We start from the raw sequence: 24,645 nt of genomic DNA on the forward strand, positions 1-24,645 counted from the left end.
GCAGTTGAGATTTTTTTTACTGGTGATTTCTGTTTCTCCTGTGAGTCATTAGATCACATCATTCATCCATGTTTCTACTGAGGTCTTTGAAAATCAATTTTTTTTAAGTTTTTTTTTTTTAATGTTTATTTTTGAGAGAGATAGAGCATGAGCCAGGCAGGGGCAGAGAGGGAGGGAGACACAGAATCAGAAGCAGGTTCCAGGCTCTGAGCTGTCAGCACACAGCCCGACCCGGGGCTCGAACTCATGGACTGTGAGATCATAACCTGAGCCGAAGTCAGACGCCCAACTGACTGAGCCACCCAGGCTCCATGAAAATCAATTTTTTTTTTTTAATTTTTTTTTTCAACGTTTATTTATTTTTGGGACAGAGAGAGACAGAGCATGAACGGGGGAGGGGCAGAGAGAGGGAGACACAGAATCAGAAACAGGCTCCAGGCTCCGAGCCATCAGCCCAGAGCCCGATGCGGGGCTCGAACCACGGACCGCGAGATCGTGACCTGGCTGAAGTTGGACGCTTAACCGACTGCGCCACCCAGGCGCCCCGAAAATCAATTTTTAAAAGCTCTTTATACGCTATGACTATTAATCTCTAAATATTTATTGTAAACATTGATTTTTTTAATGTTTAAAATTTTGTTTATCCATTTTGAGAGAGAAAGTGCAAGCAGGGGAGGAACAGAGAGAGGGGGAGAGAGAATCTCAAGTAGGCTCCATGCTGTCAGTGCAGAGCCAGACACAGGGCTCATTCCCATGAACCGAGAGACGATCTGAGCTGAAACTTAGAGCTGGGTGCTTAACCAGTCAAGCCACCCAGATGCCCCAAACCTTGAATTTTAATTCTTCTGTCCCCCCAGTTCGTATACGTTCTACCTCGAGTTCATTTAAGGATGCTGAACATGTGTCTTTTACAAGGGGGATTTTTTCTGCTGTTGGAAATTAAGGAAAGTCAGACCCGTGTGTGGGTCAGTCTCGGTTTAGGAGAGGAATGGTAAGTGGGACAGGAAGAATGGTTCATAAATTGAACTTGAATAGAAGCTGGAGTCCAGAGCCCAGAGGCAGGGACAACCTTGAAAACAGAAATCCCGGTAAGGTTTTTGGACTTGCTCAGAGCGTGGGACAGAGTTTAGTCTATCTCATCTATACCTTCGTTGATCAGAAAACCACAACTAGGGGCGCCCGGGTGGCTCAGTCCGTTAAGCATCCAGCTCTTGATTTCTGCTTCAATCATAACCTCACGGTTCGCGGGATCAGGCCCAGCGCCCGGCTCTTCCTGGGTGTGGAGGTGCCTGAGATTCTCTTTCTCTCTGCCCCTCCCCTGTGCTCTCTCAAAATAAACATTTAAGAAATAAATAAAAGGAGTAAGGAAAAGAATTAAAGTAGTGATGAGGTTTTACTTTTGCTTTACATTTCTAGAAAGATTATCCCCACACTCATACTTTGGAGGGCAGTGTGGCACGTACATCTGTTAAACTTAAAGCTGGGTTGCGACCCCCATGATTCTACTTGCGGGAGTCCCACAGGAGCGTGCCAGCACTGCGGGACCAGGTGTTTATAGAATTGTGCATCACAGCGGTCAAACATCCGGAAAAACTGAAATGCCCCAAAGTAGTGAAGGGATTAAAAGCATTCTGGTACACCCATATTGTGGATCAAAGGGGTCTGTGCCCGTTGGAAAGCGGTCTGTGACCCAGGAGATTAAAAACAGCCACCGGCAGAACAGCGCTCCCCTATAAAAACGGAGTGTGGTTGTAAATAACCTGGGTGTGGACCTTGCCACCCCCACCGTTCAGAGTGGGTGCCTGCGGAGAGTGAGGGTTTGGATGGGCACTGAAGAAGGATGTCTGCTTTTATGCTGGACGCTTCTGTACGGTTGTGTTTCGCACTAAGGAAGGATGCCTTGTGTTTTGTAACGGTAGAACAGGAAAAGACTAGCTTTCTACGAACTGAACACAGGAGAGTTTCCCTTGCTGCTGCTTGTGATTGGGGCCGCCTCTGGCTGTTTGCAAACTCCCTAAACATTGTTGCTAGCTTTTCATTTTCTCCCAGTATCTCCAACGACAAAACGTAGCCATAAAAGTATACCCGTTAAAAAGCAGGAGTTTCCTTAATTAGATTTAAAACAGCAAGATGATAACTCAGCGAATAATCATTGAAAGGGGGGGCTTCAGTGCCTTATGTGCATCAGTGCATTTATAATCATACCTAACTTCATAAATTGTCAGGGGCTACATCCGGCTTTGTTTCTGTGGGGTAACTGTGTACCTGCACGTTCTAAAGAAGTGTCACGATGTCATGATTTTTTTGGCACACCTTTCGTACAGGAGAAATATTTTAATTCTTCAGACTAAACTGTTTGCCACCTCACATTTTGATAAACTCTAAGTGGCTTTTAAACAAGATAATAATCTAGCTGTATGTTGTTAACATGATACATTAATAATACTCATGTTTTCAGTACTTGATCTTATTTGTTCCAGATTTTTTTAAGAAGTAAAAGTTACAGTTCAAGTTGAAGTTCTTTTTTGTAACTTTCAGTTCCATTTCTTTTTTTTTTTAATTTTTTTTTTAATGTTTATTTATTTTTGACAGAGAGAGAGGGAGACTGAGCATGAGTGGGGGAGGAGCCGTGAGAGAGAGGGAGGCACAGAATCCGATGCAGGCTCCAGGCTCTGAGCTGTCAGCGCAGAACCCGACACAGGGCTCGAACTCACGAACCGCGAGATCGTGATCTGAGCCGAAGTCAGATGCTCAGCCGACTGAGCCACCCAGGCGCCCCGCTCAGTTCCATTTCTAACCCCTCCTCTCTGCTGCCTGGTGAACCAGGGAGACCCCAGCCCAGCCTGTCCCAGAGGAGTTGCCAAAGGTTCTCGGTCTTGTCCCGGAAGGAAGGAATTCAAGGACAGACTGAGCAGACGACACCAGCGGGAAAGTCGATGATGAAAAGGGGTGCACTGTCCCCGTGACAGGCAGCAGCTCCAGGGAGAGACGGGGGGCTCTGTGCCTTCGGGCTTGGGCTTCTAACTTTTATGCACAGTTGTTAACCAGGGGGAGAAATATTCATCACTGGGGGCTGTGGTTCCTTGGAAACAGGTCCATGCCTTTTCCTCCTTGTTTGGTCAGGGGTCCGGTCATGGCACCCACCGTCTTGGGCCTGTCTGATTTGGTCCAGCTTCTTGTGGAACCTTCCAGGACAGGCCTCCCACCTTCCCGTTGCTGGCCTCCAGGTACCCTGTTAGAACCTAACTAACTGCCTAGTCTCCTGCCCTCACCAGCGGCAGCTTCTGCCACGACACGACGTATAGACTGTCCCTGCTCACCTTCTTCAACTTCTCTTCAGGCAGATGAATGTGTCCCAACTGCCCCAACTGCTGCTGCTGTCTCTCTGCCTCTCACACCTTAATGATCTCAGGGAGTGTTTAGAAGTCACATCTCTTGGTTTTGACTTCATGGTGCCAAAGGTCTGTCCCTTGCTGAAGTCATCGGAAAAGTCAGATAGTCTTGATAGGAGTCGTAGTTACCAGAAACGTTCTTACTCTGCTTTGCCAGAGCCCCGGTTAAGTTCAGGGATGTAATCAATTTCAATAGGCAATTCAAGAGAACGAGAACATTCCCTTTCCCATCCTGTTCACTTCATGCTCACTGAGGAACCGTGGAGCTCGGTAGGATTGTGTGCTCTTTAAAGTGCCGTTGGGGGAAGGTGTGTGCATAGGTAAAAAGCAGTCCTATAAATTGTTGCTTTAGGAATCCACCCACAGTTACCTTTGGGTTGCTGGCCATGAGGGCCGGCTGGAGAGGGTTCACATCAGCGCCTCGAGAACTGGCTCTGAGTCGGGGTGGGGAGGGGAGTCTTTTCATTTCATTTGATCCTACAGAAAAATACAGAACATTTGGGCTAATGTGGATTTGGGCTTTTTTGTTTTTGAGGTCTAGGCATTTTTTTTTTTTTTAATTGAAATCTGTATTAGATTCCTGTGTTCTGTCCTGTTGATGTTTCTTTAATCCCATCGCCTGTTTGACCCGTCCCTCCCTGCACCACCTCCCCTCTGGTAATCCTGAGTTCTCTATAGTTAAGAATCTGTTTCTTGGTTTGCCTCTCTCTATTTCTGGTTCTTAAACTCTGTCTGAGTGAGATTATATGATATTTGTCTTTCTGACTGACTTCACCTAGCATTATACTCTCTAGCTCTATGCAGGTTGTTGCACATGGCAAGATTTCATTTTTTTTTATGCTGAATAATATTCCCTTGTGTACATACACCACATTATCCATTCATCTGTTGGTGGGTGCTTGGGCTGCTGCAATAAACATAGGGGTGCATATATCCCTTTGAATTAGTGTGGGGTTTTTTGTTTTATTTTGTTTTGTTTTTGCATTTTGGGTTTAAATATCCAGTGATGTGATTGCTGGATTGTAGGGTATTTCTATTTAAAAAAAAAAATTTTTTTTTAAGTTTATTTATTTTGAGAGAGAGCAAGCAGGGGAGGGGCAAAGAGAGAGGGAGAAAGAGAATCCCAAGCAAGCTCCATGCTGTCAGCACAGAGCCCCACGCAGGGCTCAATCCCACAAATTGTGAGATCATGACCTGGGCTGAAACCAAGAGTACGATGCTCAATGGACTGAGCCACCCAGATGCCCCCCCCTTTTATAATGTTCCCCATTTTTTAATTGGATTGTTTGTTTTTTGGGGTGTTGAGTTGTATAAGTTCTCTATTTTGGGTACAAACCCCTTATCAGATATATCGTCTGTAATTTTTTAAGTTTATTTTGAGAGATAGAGATAGCATGCACACACGTATGATAAGGGCAGAGAGTGGGAATCCCAAGCAGGCTCTGCACAGGGCTCCTGGGTGGCTCAGACTCTTGATTTTGGCTGAGGCCACGATCTCACAGTTCATGAGATTGAGCCCAAAAACTTTTATTTTGATGTAATCCCAGTAGGGTTTTTTTTTTTTTTCCTTTGTTTTCCCTTGCCTCAGGAGACACATCTAGATAAATACCACTACTGATCATGTCACAGACATTACTGCCTGTGCTGTCTTCTAGGATTTTTATGGTTTCAGTTTTTCACATTCAGGCCTTTAATCCATTTTGACTTTATTTTTGTATGGTGTAAGAAAGTGGTCCACTTTCGTTCTTTGCCATGTAGCTGCCTGTTTTCCCAACACCATTTGTTGAAGAGACTGTCTTTTTCCCACTGCGTATTCATTCCTCCTCTGTCGAGGATTAATTGACCATATAATTGTGGGTTTGTGTCTGGGTTTTCTGTTCTGTTCCATTGATCTATGTGTCTGTTTTTAGGCCAGTACCATACTGTTTCGACTACTGCCTCTTTGTAATTTAACTTGAAGTCTGGGATTGTGATCCCTCCAGTTTTGTCTTTCAAGGTCTCTTTGGCTATATTCAGGGTCTTCTGTGGTACACATTTTAGGGCTGTTTGTTCTAGCTCTGAAAAATGCTGTTGGTATTTTGGTAGGAATTGCATTGAACATGTAGATTGCTTTGGGTAGTGTAGACATTTTATCAATGTTTGATTTTCTAACCCATGAGCATGGAATGTCTTTCCATTTCTTTGTGCTGTCTTTGATTTCTTTCATCAGTGTTTTACAGTTTTCAGAGTACAGTCTTTCACCTTATTAGATTTATTCCTAGGTATCTTATTGTTTTTGATGCAATTGTAAATGGGATTGTTTTCTTAATTTCTCTTTCTGCTGCTTCATTATTAGTGTGTATGGGGCTGCAACAGATTCTGTACCTTGACTTTTGTAGCCTGTGACTTTACTGAATCCATTTATCAGTTGTAGTTTTTTGGTGGATTCTTTAGGATTTTCTGTATATAGTGTTATCCTGTCATCTGCAAATAGTGACAGTTTTACTTCATTCTTACTAGTTTGGATGCCTTCTATTTCTTTATGTTGTCCGATTGCTGTGCCTAGGACTTCAGTAAGTACCCTGTTGACTAAAAGTGGTGAGAGTGGACATTCTTGAGAGAGCTGGATTTTTTTCTTCATTGTGGTAAGCTATACATAGTTGAATATTGATCGTTTTTACCGTTTGTAAGCATACAGTTCCGTGGCATCGATTACGTCCACAATGTGGTGTGACCATCACTGCCATCTATACCCAAAACTTTTTAATTGTCCCAAAGAAAAACTGTGTCCATATTAAATAACAGTTCCCCCCTTTCTCCTTCCCCCAGCCCCCAATAATCTCTACTCTGCTTTCTGTTTCTGTGAAAATTCATATGCCTGTTGTAGGGACCCCATGTAAGTGGAATTATACAACACTTGTTCGTCTGTATCTGGTTTATTTCACTGTGCATAATGTTTTTAATTTGTTAAGGTCTATCTGCCTTGTAGCACTTATCAGAATTTTTTTTTAAGTCTTTATTTTTTTTAGAGTGGTTTTAGGGTCACTGTAACATTAAGGGGAAGCCACAAAGATTTTCCGTATAACCCCCTGCTCTCCCCGTCCCCCACACGCTCCCCCATTATCAACACCCCCCACCAGATGGTGCATTTGTTACAATGAAAGAACGAGAACACTGACACGTTATTGCCCCAAGTCCCATTACTAACCTGCTCTGCGTTACAGTTCTGTCTTGGTGTCACACGTTCCGTGGGTTTGGGCAAATATATAATGGTACACGTCCATCATTATGGTATCACACAGTCATTTCTCAGCCCAACAAATCTGTGTTCTGCCTGCTCATCTCTGCTCACCCCTGGCAACCACTGATCTTTTGACTGTCTCCATGGTTTTACCTTTTCCAGGATCTCGTATACTTAGGATCCCATAGTGTGCAGCCTTTTCATGCTGGCTCCTTGCACTTCATCACATGTATTTAAGGTTCTTTAATGCCTTTCGGGACTGGATGGTTCATTTCATTTTAGGACTGAACAATATTCCATGGTCTGCATGGACCAGTTTATCCGTTCAACGACTAAAGAACATCTTGGTTGTTTCCATGTGTTAAGAATGATGAATAAAGTTGCTGTAAACATTTATGTGCAGGTTTTTGTGTGGACGTAAGTTCTCACCTCCTTTGGGTAAGTACCACAGAGCACAACTGCTGAATCGTATGGGAAGAGAATGTTGGGTTTTCTAAGAAATGACCAGACTTTCATGCAAAGCGCCTGCACCACTGTGCGTCCCCACGGCTGCAAAGGAGACTTCCTGTGACTCGCCATCCTCACCAGCATCTGGTGTCGTCCGCGATTTCCACTTTTGCCCCTCTGGTAGGTGTGTATGTAGCGGGGTCCTGTTGTCATTTGCATTTCCCTGAGGAGGTGATGGGGAGCATCTTTTCCGGTGCTTCTTTGCCATCTGAAGATGTTGTGTTAGGGTTTTTGCCCATTTTGTGATTGGGTTTTCTTACTGTCGGTTTGAAGAGTTCTTGTATTTTGGGTAGCAGTCCTTTATCCGCTGTGTCTTTTGCCAATATTTTCTACTGGTACGTGGCTGGTCTTCTCATTCTCTTGAATATATCAGAATTTTATTCCATTAAAAAAATTTTTTTTAATGTTTATTTTTGACAGAGAGAGAGACAGAGCATGAGTGGGGGAGGGGCCGAAAGAGAGGGAGACCCAGAATCCAAAGCAGGCTCCAGGCTCTGAGCTGTCAGCACAGAGCCTGACGGGGGGCTCGAACTCACAGACCGCGAGACCATGACTGAGCCCGAAGTCAGACACTCAACCAAGCGGCTGAGCCACCCAGGTGCCCCAAATTTTATTCCATTTTATGGTAGAATTAAATGTGGATTTTTTGAAGTAGGAAATCATACATTTCTAATCTATCGTTTTAATCATTGAATGCACTCTTAAAATGTTTATTCTCAAAGAATAAATACATTCCTGAAAAGCTACTTAGAAATTGAATTTATATGCACTGAACAAACTTACTGGTCAAAAATAACTTACACTTTTTCTAAAATCACAAACTGGGGATGCGTAATTATTGTTTGCTTATTTAAAGTTTGATAAAACTTTGACTTGTGGGGCTCCTGGGTGGCTCAGTCAGTTAAGCATCCGACTGTTGATTTTGGCTCAGGTCACGACCTCAGGGTTCATGGGGTCACCCTGTGTCGGGCTCAGTGCTGACGGTGCAGAGCCTGCTTGGGATTCTCTCTGCCCTTCCCCCGCATGCACGTGCTCTCTTGCTCTCTCTCTCTCTCTCAAAATAAATAAGCTTAAAAAAAAAAAAAACAACTTTGACTTGTTTTATCAGTTACCTGGTAAACTCACTTATTTGATAATCTTGCCTATTTGGGGATTTCTCTGAGAAACACCTGTGAGTTTTTTCACATGTATTTAAGTCTAACTGAACTGTTTATTTGGTATAAGGAACAGTCTCAAGGCTGTGTGTGTTCCTAACAGATAGTAATAAAAAATCACATATAAGAGGGTGCCTGGCTGCCTCTGTTGGTGGAGCATGTGACTCTTGATCTCAGGGTTGTGAGTTCAAGCCCCACGTGGGGCATAGAGCTTACTTTACAGGGGGAGAAAAGATGGCATACAAGGAGAGAAATGATAGCAGCCTGTTTTTCTAATACGACAGACTAGATTAGGTCATTTCCCAAATTTAGAGAGAGAGTCTTCCCCTTTTGGGACCAATTTCTCAGATGAGTGGCCCCTTTTACATATACGACAAAAATGCTCGTCACTGTCCTCTTGCCAGTGAGAGTGTGAAATACCAAGGACCGGTTGTGCGGTTGCCTGTCTGGGTGTGCAGCAGGAGGGCAGTTTGGCTGATGCATAGCGAGTCACCAGGGTTAGCAGGTGAACTCTCAGCTCCTCCTTTTGCTTCTTGGTGCATCCATTCTGCAGGTGTGCACCCATGCTTCAGATGCGCTGTGAGTAGAAGCACTGCTCTGCGACCCACGTGGTCCTGAGACGTAGCAAGGAAGTTGTCAAAGTGCTTCCCTGGGCAATGGAACCTTGGGCTGTGGTGTGGAGGACAGATAGATGACAGGGTTGGGGGGTGGGGGGTGGGAGGAGCTGTCCTGGCAGAGTAGAGAGCCTGGAGGAGGGCTTGAAACAGCAAGAATTATAACCAGTTTGAGAAACTAAGGCCTCGGTCATCAGACCATAGAAGGCAAAGGGGAGAACAGAACGAGGATTGTGATCTTTATCGTAAGGGCAGTGAGAATCATCGTAAGGGCAAGATGTTCAGTTGGAGAGTGCGTAGCTTTAATTTTCTTCTAAACAGTCTAGTACGTGCTTTGATGATTGTGCCAGGGTGCTGTTACTGGTCTTGGCTCAGACTTCTGCTGTGGCAGAACTTAATTACCAGCACTTAATTACTCAGAGTCACTAGGTAGGCGATACAGCAGAGAGTGTCCCTGGAAATTGTTCAGGTTACTTAACATGTCTGCAGAAAAGGGTAATGTATGCTGTCAGATAGCCTTTGGGATAAAAACTTGTCATTTTTTAGGATGGGGTGGAGGAGGTAGCATGGAATACTCCATATGAGTCAGATTCTCCTTGAAGAGTTTGGTTAAATCTCTGCTGGGCTTTAACGACAGAAGTGAAACGTGGTTTCCTAAGTCTTGAAGTCTACCGGAATTGATCTGACAAGACTTTTAATTGGGGAATGATGTGCACACACTGAATTTCCTGATCTCCTGCTGCCTTCACCTAACGTACATGCTTGTGAGAAGTAGCCAAAAAGAAACAGAGGCTCCTTCAGTTTAAATGAAATGGGATGAGGGGCGCCTGGGTGGCTCAGTCAGTTGAGGGTCCAGCTTCAGCTCAGGTCATGATCTCACGGTCTGTGAGTTCGAGCCCTGCATCAGGCTCCGTGCTGACAGCTCAGAGCCTGGAGTCTGCTTTGGATTCTGTGTCTCCTCTCTCTCTGCCCCTTACCCCCCTCAAAAATAAGCATTAAAAAGTTAAGAAATAATAATAGACTTACTGAGATACGATTCACTTGACATAAAACTCATACTTTCAAAGGCTATAGTTGGGTATTTTTTAGTATGTTCACTGACTTGTGCAGCCGTCACCACTGTCTAATTCTAGAACATTTTCATTACCCCCTGAAGAAACCCATCAGCAAGTACTGTTCATCCCTTCCTCCCCTACCTCCTGGCAACCACTAGCCTACTTTCTGTTTCTGTGGATTTCCCTATTCTGGACGTTGCATATAACTGAAATCATATAATAGGTCTGGCTTTGTGTCTGGCTTTTTCCATGTAGTGTAACGTTTTCAAGTTTCATCCATCTAGCAGGTGTCAGTATTTCATTCTTTGTTTGGCTGAATGATACTCCATTGGGTGAATATGGACCACATTTTGTTTTTGAGTTCATTTCATGAATAGTTTGGATTATTTCCAGTATTTGGCCGAATTTAAATAATGTTGCTATGAATATTCTTGAAAAAGTTTTAACGTAGACCTGTGTTTCCAGTTTTGTCAGCCATGATGCCTAAGAGTTGGATGGCTGGTCGTGTGCTAACTTTACGTTGACCTTTTTGAGGCGATGCCAAACTGTTTTGCGAAGTGGTTGCATCATGTTACAATCCCACTAGCAGTGTTATGAGGGTTTCGGTTTGTCTACATCCTCCCCAGCAGTTCTTGTTTTTGTTTTTCCCTGAGCCGTCCTTCTGTATGGGTGCAGTGCTGTCCCATTGTGCTTCTGTTTCCCTAGCGACAGGTGATATGGAGCATCTTTTCCTGTGCTTATTCCACATTTGTGTATTCGATTCTCTTTGGGAAAAAAATGCCTGTTCAAGCCCTTTGCCCATTTTTTAGTTGGTTTTGTTTTTTGTTTTTTGGTTTTTATCTGTTGGGTTATTTATATATTCCAGAGGCTAGAGTCTTACCTGATACATGATTTGCAAATATTTCCTCTCATTCTGTGCATTGTCTTTTCACTGTCAGTGCCTTTAGATGCACAAGAATTCTTAATTTAGATGATGTCCAATTTATCTGGGTTTTTTTTTTTCTTTTGTCTGCAGTGCTTTTGGTATCTTCTAAGAAACCATTGCCTAATCGAGATCATGAAAATGTGCTCCTGTGTTCTGAGAGTTTTATAGATTTAGTTCTTATATTTAGGTCTTTGGCCCATTTTGCATTAATTTGGTATATGGTGTTAGATATGGGTCCAGTGTCTTAATTTTGCATGTGGATATTGAGTTGTCTCCATACAGAAAATACTGGGTTTTTTCCCACCTTGAGTTGTCTTGGCACCTGTGTTAAAAGTGAATTGGCCATAGATGTGAGGGTATCTTTCTAGACTCTGAATTCTATTCCCTTGGTCTGTATGTCCGCCTTTACGCCAGTACCGCACTGTCTTAATTATTGTACTTTTGCAGTGCGTTTTGAGATCAAGAAGTGTGAGCCCTTCAGCTTTGTTCTTTTTAAAAATTGTTTTGGCTCTTCTGGGAGCCTTGCAGTGCCATATGCATTTTAAGAGTTAGCTTGTCAGTTTCCGCGGGGGGCGGGGGCATGGGGGAGACTGCTGGGAGTTTATAGGGGTGTTGCCTGGGTTCTGTAGATCCATCTGAAGAATACTACCATCTTCACGCTCAGTCTTCTAATCCATGAATGAAATCTTAACAGTTTTTAGGTTTTCTTTAATTTCTTTGAACAATATTTTGCAGCTTGTAGCTTATAAATCTTGCAATTCTCTAAGTTTATTCCTAAGTACCTTATTACTTTTGATGATACTATAAAGTGAATCATTTCCTTACTTCATTTTTTGACTGTTCATTGCTAGAGTAGAGAAGTACAGTCGATCTTTGTTTTTGTATCCCCTACCCTTGCTGCACTGTTACTTATTTATCAGCTGATTTATTTACCCGTTTATCAGCTCTGATAGTTTTGTGTAGATTCCTTAGTACTTTCTATGGACAAGATAATGTCTCCTGGGAGCAGAGGAAGCTTGACTTTATTCCTCGTTAATCTGGATGCCTTTTGTTTTCCTTGCCTAATTACCCTGGCTGGAGACTTCAGGAGAAAGCTTACTGGAAAGGTCAGCACGGACACCTTTGTCTTGTTCCTGCTCTTATGGGGGGAAGCATCCACGTTTTCACCATTGAGTATGATGTTAGCTGTGGATTTTTTTTTTTTTTTTTTTTTTGTAGGTGCTCTTTATCAAGTTGAAGAAGGTCCCTTCTATTCTTAGTGTATTGAGTGCTTTTATTATGATCAGGTCTTGGATTATCCTTGTCAAATGCTTTGCACAGGAGATAAGCGTGCAGTTTTTGTCTGTTAATTCTATTAAAATGGTGTATCCATGTTGGTTCATTTTCATAAGGTAAATCATCCTCGTGTTCCTAAGATACGGTTTACTTTTCCTGTTATTAAAATAGTATTTATTGTAGGAGTAGAGAAACTGAATTTCAGTTGTCCCTTCTGACTTTTCCAGTTTAGATAACTTGCCACAAACTTTTTTATCGATTGACTAGAAAATGATATTCACGTTTTTCTGTTTTGTCACATTTTATCCAGTCTACTCATAATTGGGAGAAACTTAATTTGGGGTGCTCTTAAGATTATAGTGTCTCGGGGCGCCTGGGTGGCTCAGTCGGTTAAGCGTCCGACTTCAGCTCAGGTCACGATCTCGCGGTCCGTGAGTTCGAGCCCCGCGTCGGGCTCTGGGCTGACGGCTCAGAGCCTGGAGCCTGCTTCCGATTCTGTGTCTCCCTCTCTCTCTGTCCCTCCTCCACTCATGCTCTCTCTATGTCTCAAAAATAAATAAACGTTAAAAAAATTTAAAAAAAAAAGATTATAGTGTCTCTAGTTTAGAACCTTACTATATCTCTTACAGGGGGGTTTCCATTTTTTATATTCACTGCCAGTTCGTGTCTGCTTTCTGAAAGAAAACTTTTGCCTTTGGTGACTGCTTTAAAAAGACATAGCTAGAAATGTAACATATGTACACACATGCACATTCATTCGTGTCTCCCTGTAAGAGATTTTCCATTCTTTAGTATAAACACGGAAGGTTTCAGAGTGCTCTTTGTCTTTGGAGAGTAGATGGTACTCCTCAATCTGAATATACAGTAAAGTGTTCTTCAGGATTTTTGAGTGTGATTTTCAAAAGGCCTCTTTGTCATAGGGGTTAACGTTCTTACTGTCGGAGTTCCTACAGTGTGAATGCACGCCACCCACTCAGACCAGTGCTCCAGAGGGCGGGAGCTAAACGATGTGGCCAGTGCCCCAGATACCCCTCTTCTGAGTTCATAGGTGGGGCAGAGAATGGGTTTGGTAACGGTGACAAAGGACCTGGTGGGTTGAAACAGGTGAACTTGCTGAGTGGTGGAAGCACACACTCCTCAGAGTGAGCTCCAGAGAGAATCAGGAGAGGCAGTGAGGACAGAGCACTGTCCAGCTTTGCTTTAAGGGGACAGAAATCGCAGCAGTGGCCGGTGTGGAGTGTGGAGGTCAGCTTTTTTTTTTTTTTTTTAATATGATAGACTACAGCATTTCTGTTTGAAATTAGGACTAATCTGTTAGAGGAGAGAAAACTGATGGTGCTCCAGAGAGCGGGAATATTGTCGTCGGAGCAGAGTCCTCGAGGAGACTAGGTGGGACGGACCCTCTCTTGATGGCGGGACAATCTGCTCTGGGCACTTGTGGGTTTTATTTATTTATTTTTTTATGTTTATTTTGAGAGAGAGAGAGAGAGACAAAGTGTGAGTGGGGGAGGGGCAGAGAGAGAGGGAGACACAGAATCCGAAGCAGGCTCCAGGGTCTGAGCTGTCAGCCCAGAGCCCAACATGGGGCTCGAACCCACGGACCGCAAGATCATGACCTGAGCCAAAGTCGGCCGTTCAACCCACTGAGCCACCCAGTTGTCCCTGGACACTTGGGTTTCTAAGAGGAATAAGCAGAATCCTCAGCAGAGAGGGAGGCGGGTGACTGGCAAGCCAGAAGCTGGGGCATGGGACCAGGTGTGGAGAGGTGGTCGCCAGGTGGTCGGGGGCCCGTGGAGGTCTGTCCGTGTGAGCGGCACGCGGGGGCCTGCCAGCATTGGACCCACGGATGAGGATCCGGGAGAAGGTGGACACCTGTAACCGGGACGCAGGGGAGACACGGTGCAGTTGGCTGCATGCAGGGTCCCAGGCGCCAGGGAGCGCAGCCCGCTCAGGAGAGCACTTCGCGGGTACCTCGGACGCTCCTACCACTGGAGGGACTTAACGTTATGGATTAGATTCACCTGGCTTTGAACTTGATATAAATAGGATCCAACAGTAAGTACTCTTTAGTATTTTCTTCCTGAGACTAATCCACTTTGCTAGGTGTAGCTGTAATCCGTGCGCTCTCATTGCCACGGGAGGCACCGCGGGAGCGCTCCGCCGTGGAGGCATCTTCCTACGTTACTGGATGTCTGAATTGTCTGTTCTGTGAAGGTGCCGCTGGTAAGGCCGTGGTAACACCACAACTGTGTGGTGCTGGCGGCCGTGTGCCTGGAGCGGAGTCTCTGGGTCGCGGGACGGCGGCTGCCTGGCTTTGGTGGACAGCGCCCAGCAGTCTTCCAAGGGCTTGTGCGCTTTCTGTCCCGCACGCGGCCCGTGAGAGTTCCTGTCGTTCCCGTCTTTGTGACACTTGGAGCAGCGATTTGGGTGTGTGTGTGATGGTTTTCACCCGTCTTCCTGATGGGCGAAGGGGACGAACACCGCTTGAGATGCCTCCCGGCCCAGGACCAGCTTTGATGACATCTTAAGGAAAGCAGATGCTTGTCTTTAATGGTGACCACTTCCCGGGACTGTGTTTCACACGGTCCTGTTCACAAGGGGGTATCAGGACGGGGACAGTGGTCTCTGGAGGAGCGTGCACAACTCTGGGTCTCCCCTGCATCCTGCTCGCTGGCCGGGAGGTGGTGGTGAAATTATCCTCTACGTCTTTGACCACCGGGAGAGAGGAGAGAAAAAACCGAACCGCTGCAAACCGTACCTCCCTTCTAATTGCTGTGGTTTCGTTTTCTGTGACAGTGACTCAGCAGTTTTAGGTGGTGAGTTCTGAGTAAGTGCTGCTTAATTTGGTGAGCACACAAGCCGTGATAGTTGGGTGTTGATAGGGTTTGAGGCACGGTGGTGATGTTATTCATGCCTTTGGGAAAACTCTCCGCTCTGGACACAACTCTGGGCAGCGGAGGAAGGGAGCGGGCCACTGGGGGGGCCGTCTCAGTCATTCAGCCTGAGACGATAGACTAGGGCAGCGGCAGGAAAGGTTGACAGAAGGAGAGGAGATGACATGTTATCCTTGTTGGTGTTTTGAAAAACTTAAAAGTTCCGGAAAGTGCAAGAATCATCTAGCAAACCCCTGTATACTCACGCGCACCCCCGAATCCACCGCTAGAGCCGTCTTTCCCGACCCGTCCGCTGGACCCCGGGGCCTGACACCGTGTCACCCCTTGCTCACTCTTAGCCTCCTCGTCTCTCTCAGCCCCCGTTCTCACTCCTGCCGGAACCCAGACCTGGTCTAACCCTCTGCCTGCGCCACGTAGCTGCGGAAGCGCCACTGGACGGGCTTGTTCAGAGTCCTTTCCTCCACTCAGATGTCAGGGGCAGGGACATTGCCTGTGCTGTGTCCCCAGGGCAGTGCATGGCTTACGGTAGTCTCTCACTAGGCTTGCTGGTTTTTAAAAACAAGCTGCTGACCTCAGATCTCACGTGGGCACTGGCACAGAGACCATCCCGCGTTCTGTAGTGTGGCCTCACGCCCGAGAACGCGTCCTTCACACGCCCCGCACCTCACCCGCACCCCCCCCTTCGCTCTCAGCAGATGAATCTTCTCTCGTACCTCGTGGGAAAAAGCTGTGGTCTGACGAGACCGCCTCTAGAGCCCAGGTCCACACCTGCCTCCTGTGCCACGCGCTCCCTGACCCCACCCGTCTGCTCACCCTGCTTCCCTGTGCCCTGGCTGCCCCTGTGCTGCGCCAGGCGCCGGGGCACATGAACGTGGCTTCGCTTCCCCGTCTTCTAAAACTTCGTCGTATGTTCTCCCTCTGGGCCCCTCTCCCCGCTCCGCATTTCTTGTTCCTGCTTCTTCCTTGTGTCACCATAACGTTCAGTGCCTCTTTCCTCGTCACCTGCCGGGAAGTATCCTTAGCAGCCCCTGAATAACGTCTTCACTGCTGACTTTTGACTTCCTGGCTTTGAAGAGGGAGTCCTGACGTCCCGACGGTACCTGATGATGGTGCTTTTTCACTAGCATCACCTTCCACCCACGTGCACTCCCCCACCTTCCCTGGGGAAGAAAAAAAGGAGAGAGTTGAGGGAAATCTCTTACAAGTTTTGGTTCCCTCAGTATCAGGCAAATACTGTTCGTTGCTGAATTAAAGTATATATGCGTTTTCTCTTTCGTACCGATTTCATTTTTCCTGGAGCTAACGATTGCCTAATTTTTTCACATACTTGCTTCTCTGTCTTCAGTGCAGTTTAAGCAGATATGGTCAGACACACAGCAGTGAGGTTCCCAAACACGGCACGGGTGACCGCTAGCCCTTCTCTTCCCAGGACGTCTCCTGGCCAGCCTCCTCCAGCCGGGACTGCTGCTGTCCAGGGTCCTTGACTCCTACCTCGGCACTGTCCTCACCATCATGGGCATGTCAGGTCCCCCCATCTTCCTTGCCCTTGGTTTATTCCCATTTTGCCAAACACCTTCCAGAGGTTTTCTGAGAAAGGCGTTTTTGCTCTTTGCGTGTTTGAAAACATCTTTACTCCTCCCTGAAACCCGATCATTTGACTGGGTGTAGAATTATGGGTTGAAAGTTATGTTTTCTCAGAATTTTGAGGGTGGTTGGTATTCCATCCACCATTTTCCTGTCTGGTTCCTTTTGTCTGTGATCTGTTTTCTCTGGGGAATTTTAGAATTTCCCTTTTATCCTGGGTGTTTTAGTTTTCGGGGTGAGGCACCTTGGGCTAGGAGTTTTTTCAGGCTTGGCGCTCACCAGACCTTGTCAGGAGACTCTTGCCTTCGTCCTTTGATTTTTTTTTTTTTTTTGCTTTCCTTTCACTCCCTTCTCTCTGTCGTCTTTCTGGAGCTTAACTGGCTAATGGGCCACCTAACCTGATCCTGTGATGGTGATTGTCCTTCTCTTTGTCTTCGTCCTCCAGGCTTTGGAAGAGGTGTTGAGCTTTAAAATTGTTATTAGCGTTTGAATTTCAAAACACACTGGCTGGGTTTCCTTTCTCGAGGTAGCACGCAGCTCATCCTCTAGGGACCCTGCCGGATGTAGGGGCACCCTGCTGCCCCCCCGATTAGTGGCTGGGGCTGCCAGTGTGGGTGAGCTGCATACAGCGTCCAGCGCCCACTTCTCTCCATCACGGGGGTGGTGGGAGCCCTGCTTCATGGGTGTGGGAGGTTCACTGGCTAAATGCAGGGCTGTGCTCAGTCAGAATACCACCTGGCACCTCGCAGGCACTCAGCTGACATTGGTGATGTCACTCCTGTTAGCAGGCATTAACTGTTAACTCCCCGAGGGCGTAAAGTGTCGTTTCCTTGAGGTTCTGCTGGTTTCGTTGAGGCGCTGTCCCCCTTTCCCGCAGCCCCCTTGTTTTGGCCGCTTTCTCCCCCGTCTGCAGGGCCCGAGCCGTCGGTTCGTGTTGAATCTGGAGCCGCTTGCGGAGCCAGCAGCTAGTCCTGTGCGAGGTGGGCTCTCCAGCCGGAGGGCTTCCTGGGGTTGATCTTTGTCTCGGGCCCTGTGGGCGTTTGAAGCTTCAGGACTTTGTCCCTTGATTTGTCACTTTGGAGAGGAGGCCCAGGGAGGGTGGGGACTTCACTCCTGGCAGCTAGCGTTCGGAGATCAGGAAGGGGGCGGGAGTCGCCACCTGACGGGATGGGCACAAGCTTGGGGACCCAGCGGTTCAGTACAAGACCTTCTGCCATCTCTGTGCCCAGGGTCCGGTGTGGAGCCTGGCTGAGGCCCTCAGCACATTGGGACCTTGGCCTCCTGTGCACACTTAGACCATCCCCACCAAAGTGTAAGAGACTCTTCGATACAGAGAACAAACTGAGCGTTGCTAGAAAGGTGTTGGGTGGGTGGGGGATGGGCTAAATGGGGGATGGGCATTGAGGAGGGCACTTGTTGGGATGAGCACTGGGCGCCATATGTAAGTGATGAATCACTAAATTCTACTGAGACCAGTATTACACTACATGTTCACTAACTTGGATCTAAAAAAAAAAAAAAAAAGACTGTCGGGACGCCTGGGTGGCTCAGTCGGTTAAGTGTCCCACTTCGGCTCGGGTCGTGATCTCACAGTTCATGAGTTGGAGCCCCGCGGCAGGCTCTGTGCTGACAGCTTGGAGTCTAGAGCCTGCTTCCGATCCTGTGTCTCCCTCTCTCTCTGCCTCTCCCCCTGCTTGCGCTCTGTCTCTCTCCCTCTCTGGAAAATAAAGGAGAAGAAAAAAAAAAACACTGTCACCACCACGCCTGCCACCCCTCGCCATCATCTGTCTGTCAGAGCCTGCTCACCACCATTGCCTTGTGGACGGACGCCTTTCCAGTTCCTCTCTGGCCCCTTAGTGGCAGCGGGAGAGATGTAAGCGTGTTGCAGACAGAGAGTCTGAGGTGGGCTCTTCGGGGCTGCGAGGCATGTGTCATAGTTTCCGAGTTTGATCTGAACATTTACTAAGTAAGTTCTGCATCGGCCAGATGACCCCCTCCTGGCAAAGTGCCTCCGTGTGGACTGTGCCAGTGCGCGGGGTCCTTGCTGCGGCCGTGTGGAGCCGCGGCGCCACAGAGGTGGCCAGCAGGTGCTAGCGTTGCCCGTATGACACTGAGCCATCGTGCGGGGCATGACAGGTTTAAAGGCACCGCTCGGTGCCCTTAGTGCCGTGTTTATGGTTTTAGCATCACACCAGTAACATCTGTACTTTACATCTGTAAAGTAACAGCCGTCACATTAAATTCATGTTGGTAGTTTAAATGTTATTGGTTTTGTAATCTTCTTGGTGTTTAGTTTGTATATTTATATACGTTTTGATTTTAGAGCTCTTCTAAACTCTGCAGACAGCATTTTCTAAATTTAGATTCATGCATATTTACGTAGCTTAATGAAAGTCATTTCTCACCAGTGGCAGTCATGGGAGTTTCTCTTTTAAAAGATTCAGTCCATTTTAATTAAGTTTAAAAATCACTGACAGAGCTAGAATACCATTAATTATATAATATTGTACACCCCCTGGGTATGAATGACAGAGATTTAGTGCCATTTAGTCCAATACAGAATATTTTAATTTCATTTAAGCAAATTGGGTTATTTTGAGTAATTTAATTTAAAAAGTGGTACTTCTAACAAGCCTAATTCTTTTCCAGATCTAACTGGTTTTGTTTTGTTTTGTTTTTGTTTTTGTTTTTGTTTTTTTAAAGGAAAGCAAGAAATCCCAGGCAGAAAATTCAGTGTGTGTTTAAAAGTCAGCGCACAGGGGTTCTGGGTGGTTCAATGGGTTGAGCTTGATCTCAGCTCAGGTCTTGATCTCGGGGTCTTGAGTTTGAGCCCCACATTGGGCTCCTGGGGTGGAGCCTCTTTAGAAACAGTAGAGTGAGAGCTCGTTTCCCAGGAAGTCCTATAATAACTACTATCTAACTAAAATGTTTGCTCACACCTTTAAGATTTGTATTGCATTATGACAACCTCAGGGGGAGGGTCTTTTTTTTGTTTTGTTTTATTTTGTACTTTTTAAAATTTACATCCAAATTAGTTAGCATGTAGTGCAACAATGATTTCAGGAGTAGATTCCTTAGCTCCCTGTACCCATTTAGCCCATTCCCCCTCCCACAGCCCCTCCAGTAACCCTCTGTTTGTTCTCCATATTTAAGAGTCTCTTATGTTTTGTCCCTCTCCCTGTTATTATATTATTTTTGCTTCCCTTCCCTTATGTTCATCTGTTTTGTCTCTTAAAGTCCTCATATGAGTGAAGTTGTATGATTTTTGTCTTTCTCTAACTTCACTTAGCATAATACCCTCCAGTTCCATCCACATAGTTGCAAGTGGCAAGATTTCATTATTTTTGATTGTTGTGTAATACTCCATTGTATGTGTATACCACATCTTCTTTATCCATTTATCCATCGATGGACATTTGGGCTCTTTCCATATTTTGTCTCTTGTTGATAGCGCTGCTATAAACATGGGGGTGCCTGTGTCCCTTCGAAACAGCACACCTGTATCCCGTGGATAAATGCCTAGTAGTGCAATTGCTGGGTCAAAGGGTAGTTCTATTTTTAGTTTTTTGGAGAATCCATGATGTTTTCCAGAGTGGCTGCACCAGCTTGCACTGCCACCAACAGTGCAAAAGAGGTCCTCTTTCTCCGCGTCTTCACCAACATCTGTTGTTGCCTGAGTTGTTAATGTTAGCCATTCTGACAGGTGTGAGGTGGTATCTCATTATGGTTTTGATTTGCATTTCCCTGATGATGAGTGATGTTGAGCTTTTTTTCATGTGTTGGTTGGCCATCTGGGTGTCTTCCTTGGAGAAGTGTCTGTTCATGTCTTTTGCCCATGTCTTCACTGGATTATTTGTTTTTTGGGTGTGAGTTTAATAAGTTCTTTATAGACTTTGGTTGTGCAGCAGTATTTGGGTTTAAGCCCCTTGGCCTCAGCGGAGCTGTAGCCCCGCAGGTGGAGAGCACACACTCATCTGCCAGGCACACAGGCCTTTCGTGTTGGTGCCCCAGCAGCGGGGGGAGGTTCTGATCCAGCCCTTCCAGCCCTTCCTCGGAGCCTCTGGAGAGGAGATTGTCTGGGGCAGGTGAAGAGTCCCGGTGGTAGAGGAGCAGGCTGACAGTGGCCTGTGCAGGACCGAAGCCGTCTTTGTCCTGATTCAGTCTGCACTCAGCACCCCTGGGCTGAAGACAACCAGGTTTTCTATTTTTTTGCTCCAGGAGTCCATTTCATGAGTTCAGATCTATTGTTTCTAGGCCTTAGCCTTAGGTACCTAAGGACTTTTCCAGCACTTGGCTTTGTTCTTTGTACCCTTTGCCTGTAGTGAGCTGATGACCAAGATCCTTGTCAGAAATTCCGTACCCAACCAGCAGTGTCTGACTAGATAATGATGGCGTCATTATTGTCATTATCAATGCTAGTGACTGTACCCAGTCGGTGAAATAGAGTTTGTGCTGTTTGTAGGGATATTGTGTACAGAAGGCAGCAAAAGTTACTGCAAAGAATGTTAAAAACATTCTGTCAATATCATGTAAGAATCAGATTTATTTTAAAAGTTCATATTAGGCATGCATTATAAAATTAGAGCCAGTCTTCTAGGACCAGTTCTTTTCTGTTTTTCTTTTCAAAATTAATTTTCTAAATTTTTACTCTATATCCTTCTCTCAAGACATCACAGTCTAGATAAATCCTGGTGCCCTAGGGACCAGGTGTTCAATCCGTTGAGCAAAACCCATAAGCCCATATGTGTTCTTGGGCTCTGGGCACCACAATCAGAATTGGCTGCTTGGTAATTACAAGTTTCCCATGAAAATTTTGCTTTATCCAATAGGGAGAAAGTTGTATATGTTTTTATTTTTCTTTTGAACCTTTACTGATTTTTGGTATTGATTATGCCTCCTTTCAAAATCATAATCTGATAAATTGTTTCTGTATTTTATTGACAGCTGACATCATCTCAACTGTTGAATTTAATTACTCTGGAGATCTGCTTGCAACGGGAGACAAGGGCGGCAGAGTCGTTATTTTTCAGCGGGAACAAGAGGTCAGTAATTCACTGTACACAAACCAAATGAATTGCAGCCTTTCTCATGTCACTGGGAAGGAAGGAAAGCAGCACAGCACGTTCTCAGTCTCTAAGTTCACTTGGATTCGGTTACATCACATTAACCATATAGAATCTTCTTATCTCAGGGCTGAGCAAGATCTGTGTTTCAGCTCACTGACGTCCACCCTCTGAGCTCCGATTAAGTCCCCTGTGCCCTTACGTTCGGGGAGGAGAGTCCTCGCCCTACCCACAGGCTGTCGTGAGGACCAGATGAAGGATTGGGCGGTGGGGTTCTGCATTCGTTTGCTTTCATCCCGTAATTAATTCAAGTGACTGTCGGTGAAAACCACTTCACGAGCCAGTGGAGGTGGCGGCTCCCAGCCGTGCTGTCCAGCAGTAAGTATGCTCTGAACGGCTCCTGCGGCACTAGCTGCGGGAAAGGTTCTGTGTATGTTGGGGGGCCGTGAATTCTGTGTCCCTCCTCAGAGGTGAGCAGCAGTCTTGTACCCCCCCCCCCCCCGAGGCCCCACCATCAGTGCTGGGAGGAAGGAGTCCTCACTGGGGCCTGAAGGACCCCACAGGTGAATCGCAATCACGAGCACTGCTTTTTCGGTCACTCCCGCTCTGCGGGGGGAAAGGGCAGAGAAACCCATGTTTTTCAGTTATGCGTAAGAGGAGAATGGGAGGCAGAACCAGGCCTTACAGCCCCCCCCCCCATTTTATTTCTGGGGAGCCTCGTCAGAGTTCATGATGAGTTCTGGTGAAGGAAGCAAGATGGCCTGGTGCCCCGCTCGTCTGTTGTGCACACGTTCCGGGGCAGAACCACCGGGAAGCCAGGCTTGGGTTTGTGGAAAGCCATCTGTCTTTTCTCTTGACAGAGTCACACACAGGCCCTCGTCTGTGTCCAGGCAGGTCAGTGTGGGGTTACTTTCTCATCTGCAGATTCTGGTGTCTACGTTTTTGTGGCAGAACTGGTGTGGCAGCTAGTGGGCCCTGGAATCTAGCAGATCTGTGCGGCAGTGAATGCTGGCCCTGCCACCAGAGAGGAGGCACGTAGGGGCATCTGTAGGAGAGGGAGCCCTGGGTGCCCCAGTCAGTGGAGGATGGCTTCTGTAAGTGAGGCGAGCTGTGCCCACATCTCATTGGAATATACATGTTGCAGCTCTAATTTTGCTATGTCTGTATAGATTACAATTTTTTTTTCATATTTTTTAAATGTTTATTTATTGTTGAGAGAGAGACAGAGTGTGAGCAGGGGAAGAGCAGGGGTGGGGGTGGGGACACAGAATCCGAAGCAGGCTCCAGGCTCCGAGCTGTCAGCACAGAGCCCGACGTGGGGATCGAACTCACAGACCGTGAGATCATGACCTGAGCAGATGTCAGACGCTTACCCAACTGAGCCGGGTGCCCCTAAAAAAAATTTTTTAATGTTTATTTTTGAGAGCGAGTGTGAGTGGGGGAGGGGCAGAGAGAAAGGGAGACACAGAATCAGAATCAGGCTCCAGGCTCTAAACTGTCTGCACAGAGCCCAACGTGGGGCTCAAACTCATGAACCGTGAGATCATGACCTGAGCCAAAGTTGGACGCTTACCCGACTGAGCCACCCCATGTGCCCCAATTAAAAAAATTTTTTTAATCTTATTTTTTCTGATTTGGAATGGTGAGAATTCTTGTGAATAATATTTATTGTCATTAGTCTTTGAAAATCTTCACAGATGATTTGGCAAGTTCATAGTTTTGCATTCTTTCCCCAGAGGTAGATTAGGACATGGCACTCCTTAAGTAGAACTGTGTACCTGATCCTTTTCGGCAGAAGTAAAAGTGGTTGGTGGTGTTTATTACTTTTAGCAGAAGGATTATTTTTAGCAGATTGCTGAGCCATAGCTGTCCTAAATTTAAGAATTGACTTCAGCGCCTTAAGGTTTGCCATTTTAATGATATCCTTATAGAAAACTTTCCTCATTTTTGTGGGTCATCATTGAAATCTAAAAACTGTCTACTTCAACTGTGAAATAGATTGTGGTAAAACTCAAGCATCTTGTTACAAAATATGTTAACGCTTTTGAGAACCTGTAGTATAAAGTGTTTAGTTAAGATGGATTAAATCATTATTAATAAAGTGCAGCAGATTTATACAGCAAACAGGTGGTCAGAGTTGTTTAAGTTTGATAAACCCAGCCACCTGCAACTCACTAATCCCTGGGCAATGTGTTTCCCCATCCTTTTCTCGATACTTTGGTTAACATAAAAAGAGCTTTCATATTCCATCTGCTTTTAAAGTATTTTAGTGGTTGCTGTATGTAACCCTCACTGTAGACTTGGATTTTTCCAGCGCTGTCCGTTAAACGGCCCAGCCGTTTCTGCAAAGCCGCGGAGCCCGGGGGCTGCGGGGACACAGCAGGGCCCTGCCCGATGGCGGGGGGGGGGGGGGGCGGGGGGGGGGGGCGGCATGAGTGTCAGGCTGAGCGATCAGGGAGATAGGGAGCCCTCCAGACATCCGGGGGTAGGGAGCACGGTTCGAAGTATTGATCTTGGAGCTTTTTCCCCTCTCAGCAGCAGAGCCCTGTTTCGGGAAGCCCGGTGTGGCAGTCTCAAGGGAGCAGAGCTTGGGGACGTGGCTGTGCAGCCCTCGTCCTCAGAGCACAGCTTTGCACCTGACCGCGCGAACTGCTGTGTTTGCGTCTAGTCCGCTGACGCCAGCGCTCGGCACGTCTGCCAACAAGATAGGCCTCCCGCCACCTGCAGATCACAGCTCCCAGCGGCTCGGGCCGTCGGCCTGGGCTCTGGCTCTGCCCGCTCCCCCAGGCCCTCGCTCTCTCCTCTGTTCTGCCTCTCCTGGGACAGGACGGGGCGTGGAGACCGCTCACTGCCCCTCGGGGTCTCAGCCTGTTGGGGGGGGGGGGGGCCTGGTCGGGCAGTTACAGCAGGAAGACGGCCCCGCAGTGTCAGGAGCATCCATTCTGGTTCTTGCACACGGTGG

The 24,645-nt window shown here is 46.5% G+C and overlaps 1 protein-coding gene across 1 annotated transcript in view; it reads left to right on the forward strand.

The window, feature by feature from the left end:
* The window catches only part of PPP2R2D (protein phosphatase 2 regulatory subunit Bdelta), a 50,805-nt gene that overhangs the window by 9,685 nt on the left and 16,475 nt on the right, over window positions 1-24,645 (forward strand). Inside the window, exon 3 of the mRNA XM_047073633.1 lies at window positions 21,565-21,662. Coding sequence (XP_046929589.1) covers window positions 21,565-21,662 — 98 coding nt within the window. The remainder of the gene's footprint in view (window positions 1-21,564; window positions 21,663-24,645) is intronic.

This window comes from Lynx rufus, unplaced genomic scaffold (assembly GCF_022079265.1).
Source record: "Lynx rufus isolate CCGP_SWC_20201006 ecotype Redwood Valley unplaced genomic scaffold, mLynRuf1.p SCAF_11, whole genome shotgun sequence".
Classification (NCBI taxonomy): domain Eukaryota; kingdom Metazoa; phylum Chordata; class Mammalia; order Carnivora; family Felidae; genus Lynx; species Lynx rufus.